Source organism: Coffea eugenioides, chromosome 2 (assembly GCF_003713205.1).
Source record: "Coffea eugenioides isolate CCC68of chromosome 2, Ceug_1.0, whole genome shotgun sequence".
Taxonomy (NCBI): Eukaryota; Viridiplantae; Streptophyta; class Magnoliopsida; order Gentianales; family Rubiaceae; genus Coffea; species Coffea eugenioides.
Window position 1 is genome coordinate 63,518,219 of NC_040036.1, and position 9,757 is coordinate 63,527,975.

Consider the following 9,757-nt stretch of genomic DNA (forward strand, 5'->3'; position numbering starts at 1 on the left):
TAGTAGTTTTATGTCTATTTTGGAAGATTTTCTAGCTATTTGTTGTCTTGTGGAAGTTTTCTAGCTATGAAGCGTCAAAAGGATATACTTTGAGAAAACATTCCAATCTTGTTGCCATTGTCGTATTCTAGCTACCACTTATCTAGGGTTGTAGATGTTTTGAAATTATATCATAATGTACTGTGTTTTCATTTGTTTCCTATGTATTTAGATATTTTCCTTGCCATCATTTGCAGGACCCCGAATTATTTCCTTCCATGTCATTTGTAGGACCTTTTTTTTATTTTCTATAAGTATGTTTTCTATACCTATGTTATTTAGTTTACCAACGTATATTTTCTTTGAAATTGGGGGAATAGATCCAAAAAGGTATATCGGAACAAGCAAGATCTACGGGAACGAGGTGGTTCATCTGAACAAATCCCTCATTGCACCCCAGATCCTCTGCTCCAGTACCTTATCTTGGTTTTCTGTGATCTCCATCATATTCATGTAGGTGCATACAAAGTTTTCGACACAAGCCAGGAGACTTGAAGAGGCTTTGATTGGTACCACTAGGAAGTTGTCCGCACGAGTGCATCGTCAGAATCTGAGGCAAATCATTGGGTAAGTCATGTAGTTTACAAGTAGATTTAATTGTAGTCATATTAACGTTCTAATTTTTTGAACTTTGCTTGGATTCGTTTTATGGTGAATTCATGAATGTATAGTGAGACCCTCTACTGTAGTATATTTTTTAATTGCATGTTATGTCGGTTGACAGGGGAGTATAAGAAATTACTGTTGTTTCACACTCTACTAATTGATACATTCCAAAATGTATAACAAGATTTAACTTAAAACAAGCACCAATTTAATGTCTAAATTATCAGAAGTGTAGTTATGCAGAAACTTTAAAGTTGATGACAGTGCTGTTTCCTAGTAAATGCTGCCACTGTTGAATAATTGCTCAAGCAGGAAACCAAGAAGAGCAGTCCAATCATTTATGTTTTATTATACCCCAAAAAAAATCCACATGTAAATGGTTTGAGATTTACCTGTCGGTTATGCACATATTCCAGAAATGAAGGGATGTCAGGATAACGACATTGATCAATATTTTGACCTTGAAGTGATTTTTGGAAGCAAATTATGTCCCCATCTTCAAGCTGTGAGAAAGGAAGAATCAGGTTGACTAAATAAACATTACAATAACAGAACAGAACCGTCAAATAGCATAGCAAGAAGGAAATGGCAAAAGAGATTGTAAATATCAACAGAACAGATGGCAGATACCTGACTGCCCCGAAAATTCAGCTTCTTGTCAATGTGTTCGCACATGACATTAGGGTCAAATTTTATTTCCTGGACAGAAATTCATCATATGTTAGCAATATTTAGGAACCTGAAGAAATTTTATTGAACACAAAGAGAAGTGAGAGTTCACCTCAAAGAGTTCAATTTCTTCATCAGGAGCGAAGCCAGCCAATTCATTCAGCTTGCCCAATATTTCTATTGGCTTACCGCTGGCTTTTACAAAGAGCCGTCCAACATAACTGGCATCACAAAGAGAAGCAACAGTAAGCACATCCAAAGGCAACAGAGCTAGATGCTACATCAGGAAAGATGCGATACTTATAAGAGAATCCAGATGAAGGTACCAAGAGCCGTATATGGAGAGCATTAATGAAATATTTGGTATTGATTTGGCCTTAAGAATCTTTTGCATAATAATGAGTCTGCTTCTTCTTATAGCGAAAGTTATCTTGTCTGTCTCCTATGTTACCCATAATATGTGCAAGTATCAACACCAAAGGTGCAGATTAACTTAAAAGTAGACAATATTATCCTAATGCTCTAAATTTTTAGTGCAAATCAAGGGGAACCTTCCTACTTGTAGTATTTACTGCAGCCAAGCACCCAAAAAAAAGGTGTGTGAAATATTTGTCTCAAAATAATTTATTCATACCGCAATTCCTCTTTGAAAGGATCATAAAGTTTGAAAAACAAAAGAATCTCATCCTTAGCTTTCTCAGGTAAAGGAACAGGGTGCAAATCCTGCAACACAGTATAGCATAACTCAATTAAAGCTCATAGCACAAAGCTCATAAAATGCATAAGCAAATATATGCACAAAATTGAAGTAAACACAAAAGACAAGCTAATGACAAATTACCAGGCCCAAGTCTACTTCCAAAAACAGTTTTAGCTCCGCATTATTTGCTTTATTTGATACCTCTTTCAGTTGCCCAACCTACAAACATTTGAAGAGTATGAGCAGAAGGCAACTGAGGCAATAATCACCAGCAAACACCTATAACAGACTTACCACAGACAACTAATAAGGCATACAAGTAACACGAGTTCGATATAATAAGCATTGTTATCCTGCTTCTTGTAAGGCCAGCAATGAACCTGTAAATTGTAATCTTTCCTTTCCTATCAATGTTGTTTACTTCTTCTTCTTCTCTTTTTTTTTTTTATAATGATGTAAACTGCATAACCTAAAATTCTAGGCAATCTTAAAAAGTGAAAAGAACTCAATTTACCAATCACATGACACACAAATTAACTAGCACTATTTCAAGAACTTCTCTAATTTCTACACTTGCACACAAGTGCTATCTTCTCAAACAATCAAGTGAAAACAGACAAATGAGCACATCACATGGGAGCCTAATTATATATATATATATAGACACACACACACGCACACAGAGATAGTTACATAGATAGAGAAGCAAAAAGTTGAAAAGCTACTCACAGATTGACCCTCTTCATGAATTGTCAGGGGTCGGTTTGGACGGTATGTATGGTTCTGGCGCTTTGCCCATAGCCAGAAACGCTGACATTGCACTGGAATACCAAACTCCTTTGCAACTTCTTCCTGGATGTTGACTCAACAGTTAAAAGCTGAATGTAGCAATCCAAAAGATACTGGTTGTGAAGTTGACAATACCGATGAAGTAAATGAAATTCCTCTATAGGTTTAACCATTGGCATAATCTTGACATCCTGAAGTTGTCCATATCCACAAGGTAAACAAGGTTACAGAAGATTTAACCATTTTGTCCATATCTCAACATCATATATTGTCTCCTTTTAAGTTCAAAAGGCCATAGGTCTAATTAATATTAAGCATTTAATGTTGGCCACTAAATGCCATATGATGTCTTATCAGCACATGAACCAAATTTAGACAGTGCTACAAACTTATGTGAATTGATACTACTACAGTTTAAAAAAGCTTAGTATTCAGTAACCTTAGACACTGCAAATCTATGCAAACAATAGACCTGCTGAAGTAACTCGATTTGGCCTACTACTACATTTCTGACACTGGTAAAAGGTAAAGAGTTTAGTATGAAGTGGTTTTTGGTCTAATACTTGGATGTAAAATGTGAAATTCACTTTCCTTTCATCTGGGACAAGGAGTTAGTTGTTGACTTACTTATCAACCAGACACTTAAGCCCAGTTAACCATGAGGAAAATAGTGCCATCTATATATACTTGGCTATTCTACTAATAGAGGCCTCAATGCTATTAAACAGAACCTGCTACAAACAGATTTACAAAGTTCAGATGTAAAAGAGAATAACTGCAATCTTTTTAACACATCAAACCCTGAAGAAAATTTGCAGTTTTATGAATTCAACTGGACCACCAGTCAAGCAGCACAACAATCATTTAAATGTAAGCGAGAGAGTACCTTGAAAAGGTTAAAAGCCATCTGTTTCTGAATCCGGAAACAACGGACCTTATCATGATCAACCAGATCAAAATATATATCTCTTCCAATTTGCTCAACTAAATCCTCATCCCGAGCAACCTAAAAGGATAAGAATTAGTGCAAGGAAATCTAAATTTCAGCAAATAAAAGGTATGGCCCATCAGTGAACCTTAATTATTGTATAGAGGTGTGCCTCTGCTTTTTCCTTTCTCTTCTGTTCCTTTTCTTCTTGTTCTTTCTTCAGCCTTATCTGATGTGCAAAGTAGTAAAAATTAGAAAAGGAAGGAACCATATAAACTTGAATAACCATTGGAAATTATTTACACTACCCTCAGGTGTTCTGCAATATCCTTCTCATCCACATTACAGATTATCTTCTCTTTGTCGCTTTCACGTATGTACACAAGCATATATGCATTTGAATACTTTGTAAATTTGAATGGTGAGTTGTTGAACCCAGGATTCGTCTGTGGTAACTGTGGCACACAAACAGAGTACAGCGACAGACAGCAAGTTGTATCATAATCAAATTACTTAGGCAGATAAAAACCAAGTACATGACCTAGAGAATATACCTCTTCCTCACCACCATACTGCTCTTCCAATGCCCTCTTCATATCCTCTTTCGTTACACGCTCATCATCAAATTTGAACCTTATCATTAATAAAATAAAATGGCAATAAATGAATTAAAACAGGAAAAGATCACCCCAAAAAAGAAAAGGCCTAAATTTGTTACATAGAAGCTAAGAAACAAAAGCCACTCTATATGATGACGCAAAGCTACAATGTTGAGCAAATTCACCACAAAAATGGCAAGGCACAAGTAAAACATGTCTAGAAGTACATGTTACATGACAATTTTAACAGTAGCAAGCATTTATATTCGCATACAAATATAAAGCAACGCATTGATAACCTACTCGATTGATGAAATTTACTAAACAAGAACATAAAGGACTAAATGCATCCAGGTAAAATGTATATCAAGCAGTGAAAATATAAGAGGAATTAACAGCTATAAGAGTTCATACCACTGATCCGAGAGCGTTGGCCTGATGTATGCATAATAATGTCCACCATGAACTCCTCCACTATGAACTAACACACTAATAAAACAAAATATAAAATTCAGACAAAATGCATCCAAGACCCAAAAGTACCAGTAACTAGTCAAAGAAAGAACGTAGCATGATAAATCAATGCAATGTACCATGTCTACTGTTAAGTCAAAAACAGTCTCATAAATATTTAACTTGACCAATAGGTTGCTCCATCAAAAAGTTATTTCCACAATCAAAGGTAAATATGGAAACATGACTTCTATAGCTGACACCAAGAAATTTGATACAACAATATAGCAATTTCAATATTTAAATTAGGGCTTCATCGATGATTCCAACAGCACATAAATCTTCATGTTTTTAAGGCCACAGCAACAGCACAAGGAATTTAGAGTAAATGTTCTGTTTTGTCTTTTCCTTTTTTGGAAGAGAGAGAGAGAGAGAGAGAGTAAAAGAGGACGGATGAAAACAATAGAAAATTTCTGTGAAAGGATCACCAACTTTTATGAGAAAAAATTAATCATTTTAAATGATCAGAAATACTTTGGACTAGAGCCTTAAGCAACATGGAGGCAACAGGTGCTTGGCAGTTCAAATGGGCTCATAAGATCAAGATCCTGTAATTCATGACAAAGGGTTTTGCAGGAGCTATAGATGCCATGGAAAACCAAAAAGGAACAGAAAGATACCTGTGAAGAGTGTAGAGGTTGCGAACACTCCTATCAGCCTCGGGAGATAGATACTTTCCATTCTCCCTATCAAGGTCTAGTTGCAAAGGGAACTCATATCGATCATTTATCTGTTTACCATTAGCAAGTGAGTAAAAACAGTGAAAATTAACCATTACATCTCAAGTAGAAATTAGATCAATAATTCTTTGACATGATGCAGAATTTCCAATCTGCCCGCAGTTAAGGGACAAAACCCCAGATATATTGACAAAAAGTGAAAGTCAGGAGGTTATTCAATTTTCAATAATGAAATATCAGTCTAAAATGAAAGATATCCAGAAAGCAGATAAGGAAACAAGTCAACAAAATCTTCATGAAAAATCACATGCATGTATCTTGAAAAGAGATTTTCACAGCCGCAAAAAATTGAGGGGAAGAAGTTATATAATCCTTCTAAAGCACTATGCATTAGCATAAACACTTTTAAGATGCAAACAATCTGCAGAAAATGATAACCGTAGCCATGTACTAAAACTACCAAATTACCTAAAATATTGTTTTAAAACTTACTATGACCCAAGTAAATCATAATTCTTCAATGACACTAGTATAATCAACAGTAAGATCATCAAAATGAAGGGTGATAGCTGATAACAGTAACAGTGGCAAGAAAACTGTGACGTTACACATATAACATCTCTGAACACTAAGAGAAAAACCAAGAAAGTTATATCAATACAACAATAATTCCAAACATGTCAGACTCAGTTCAAAAGCTACGTAACGGAGTTAACTAAACTCACCTTTACCATGGTATCCCGTATGAAGTCATACTCAAATCGCTTTAACTGAAGCTGAAGAACAGGAGGGAAGTCAATGAACAAGACACCCTTCCTCGCATCCTGGAAAACCAATAGCAGAAAAGCTCTAATAAAAAAGAATAGAGTACAAATCTATACAAAATCTCAGGAATATATAATAACCAAATCTAAATAGCAATTAGGTCAAATTTGATTAAGCCATACAATATATCAAAATGTTGCATTTACAACAAGAAGAGGAGTTGTTTCTCCACTATAAGGCATCCATGCAGGCACGAAAATGCTTTTACCATCTTTAACTGCATGGTCCTGAAAAAGGTTATTGTTCCATATATTTCCTTTTATTTCTATTATGAGAATGCAATCTTAAGCTACCATGCTTGAAAAGCATTTACAATCAGATCCACCCCAACACCCGTAAAAAGGAAATGAACGAGAATCAACCTGCAATCCATACTGTTCTGCATGATATTTGTTATCACCTTCTAGGCGTTCCACTTCCACATACTTGTCAAAAGATGCATAAACATCCCGACAGCCTTTGACATCAAGTTGAAGATCTGATACAATATATAAGTCAGTAAACTGCAGATTTTATCTGAAACTGTAAGACTAAAAAGTTTACAATCCCTACCATAAAAAGATTCTTTTCTTGTCGATTTGTAGTCCACATTAATACATTCAATGTAATTCATGTGGTGCCCTTCAAATAACTGCTGAATTGTACCCTCCACCACAGTTCCCTGAGCATGAACACCACATCACTTAGCTAACAAGAACGCATGTACAGATACTGACATACTAAGAGTTGCAACATTATTCTGCAATCCTAAAACTAACCTTCATTTTGTCTTCAAGCTTCTCACAAAGAACCCTATTGAGTTCTTGAACGTCATGCTGCATGAAAGAGTCATACGTATCCCACCCAAAAGACTTAGTTAACTCTTTTGTTGCAACACTGGTGTCACTGTACTGAAGCTTATAGAACAAACTCTGCAAAGCCAAAGGGATACTCCCTGATGGCATATCGTTCTCAGTTGTTGGCATGTGGTACACAGCCTGAAACATTAAAAGGATAAGGTTTTCTTCTCAAATTTGCATCAAAAGAACAAACAAATGTTAGATTAATGTCACCGACCTTTCTGAAATAAGGAATGTGATAAAGAGTTTGGAGAAGAGAGTTCATGTAGCAAGTAGCTCCCTGATTCTTCAGCCCAACATAACCTGTCTCCTTTTTTGAGTCATGAGACCAATAATCAACAACCCTACGAACAGCAACATCAGCTTCAATGACACATGTATCATTGACAAGATAACCTCTTCCAGGGTCATACAATTCACTAAGCGGCATGAATGAAGTGAAACCCCAGTCACTTTCCCTGACATTAAATTGGTGTTGTGTATCTGAGGAATAGAATTTGCCATAGTTAACTCAAATGGATAGCTCCAAAACCCACTCAAGATGTTACAATACATTTGGAATATTTTCAGATATGATGGCAAAAAGTAAGAAACATCTAACCCTACAATATTCACAAGAAAGCACCAGTAGATTGGTATCAACAAAAAATGCTTGGACAGAGTCATTTCAAGGAACAAGTAACAAGAAACTTGAAACCAGAAAACTACAAAGCAACAATGATGTCAGAAAAAATGCTATTTTGACAACAAGAATGCCTATATCTAAAGTTCAGCAGGAACAACTTCATCCTTTTGTTGGTGCTTAAAAAATAATGACAAATTTTTAACAAAAGAAAAATTAAACTCTGTAAAGTTTCACACAGCTAAGATTTTAATCAGTATCAATTATTTGACTAAACATATAGATAAAGGGTTAAAATCATGTGTGATAACCCAACTAAAAGATTCAAAGCAAAGAAAACACTGAAATTTATTGCCAATGATTTCAAGCGAGCTGGTTCTTATGGAACGAAAAAGTCACGAGTACGGTTGTCCCATTCTGGTAACTCAAGTTCAAGAGGAATCAAAGAATCCAAAGCTGAAATCAAACGAGGCCATTTTGCATCATGAACCCATGACCGACGAGCCTTGCATCACACTTAATACCCTGAGCTCATTCTCTTGGAGTCATTCATCAACCACAAAGATTTGAAGAAACATCAAAGTTGAGCATCAAAAGCAACAGACTAAAACCGGTATATTCCAAACACAAGAACAAAAGCACCATCTCCAAGTGAGGTCAAAAAGTTCCACGAGGCAAGACGCAATGTACATTTGACCTATTGTTATCATGTTCCACTACTTAGCATCTCCCATAAAGTATTGCACCATGATGACCAAAAAAAGAAAAATTATTCAGCATAACAAAACAAGTTACCATCTGGCCGTACAGTGGAATATCCATTCATTTAAACTAAAAGATTGGAAAATAGAAAAGTCCAGATTTTTTACACTCAGGACAGATGATCAAGTAGAAAAGTGGAGCAAAAACTGAGATTTTCAAATCTTCAGACTTTGAGAGATTAAGACTACCACGAATTCCCAAGTATTACGCTACCTTTTTTTCATCTGCTCTGTAACACTGCTACTTGATAATGAAAACAAATTGCAAATTGGCAAATACCAACCAAATAATCTACCTTTTCTTACTGTGTACTTGTTATGAATTTGATTGATCACAGCTAAGCTAAACTGGGCATATCTACTCCAACCATATGGCAAAGTTGCAGAATCAGCAACATCCAGATACATTGATAAATGGTCGACATTATTCCCTTTTGGGAAAATAAGCACACGCCTGCGAACCACAACATAACAAACAGGAATTCCAAGAATTAGTCGTCACCATATAAGTCAAACCCTACCAAAAACACCTCAACATGACTCCACAAGAAAAATTACACGTTCCAAGGTAGACTACCATTTATATCCTCCCACGAAGAAGATTTCTGAATACAACTTCTTCACATTCAACCTTGAAAAGTTCTCAATTGTCCACGTAAACCGAGCTGACGGTGGATCATCCGCAGCCTGTGCATCAACTGTACTCGTAGCTTCAGCTGGTGCAACTAAAAACAATTCCAACCAACAAAAATTTTTCAAAAAATCGTTCAGAATGAAGTTCATCATTCGAGTAAAACTATTAAATTCTTGAATACAAATACAAGCAAAACCTAACCTCTGCAACAACCGACAAATAGGAAATTTTAAAAGAAAAAAGTGTACAATCACATGTTAAATAGGTACATGCGGCAATACCTTCCATTGGTTGAGGGCCTTCAGCTGGGAAATCAGAATGAGGGACTAGCATCTCGTCGTCCTCTGGCTGAAAAAAAGAAAAAGAAAAGAAAAAGTGAATTGCTGGATCTGATAAAGCTACACACTGTTTACCAATCGAAAAACCTAAAATTCAAAGCATTGTCGTAATTAAGCTACAAATTTGAGGTCAATTCTTGAAAGACACCAATCACCCATCTTCTGAAGAGCACCAAAATTATCCTCACACGAAGATCGAAATTCCCCAAACAGTA

General features: G+C 35.8%; 1 protein-coding gene across 1 annotated transcript; it reads right to left on the reverse strand.

The window, feature by feature from the left end:
• Positions 1 to 880: 880 nt before the first annotated feature.
• On the reverse strand, positions 881 to 9,666 carry LOC113760019 (ubiquitin carboxyl-terminal hydrolase 12-like). Its single transcript, XM_027302598.1, has 21 exons — positions 9,486 to 9,666; positions 9,148 to 9,295; positions 8,867 to 9,024; positions 7,405 to 7,670; positions 7,107 to 7,325; positions 6,901 to 7,009; positions 6,711 to 6,826; positions 6,249 to 6,347; positions 5,464 to 5,573; positions 4,745 to 4,819; positions 4,286 to 4,364; positions 4,040 to 4,186; positions 3,880 to 3,960; positions 3,690 to 3,809; positions 2,744 to 2,866; positions 2,156 to 2,233; positions 1,949 to 2,037; positions 1,427 to 1,535; positions 1,276 to 1,344; positions 1,038 to 1,148; positions 881 to 934 (listed from the first exon to the last, which is right to left on the reverse strand). Exons 1-21 carry the CDS (start codon positions 9,535 to 9,537, stop codon positions 881 to 883), a joined length of 2,412 nt encoding a protein of 803 aa, XP_027158399.1. The 5' UTR covers positions 9,538 to 9,666.
• Positions 9,667 to 9,757: the final 91 nt, after the last annotated feature.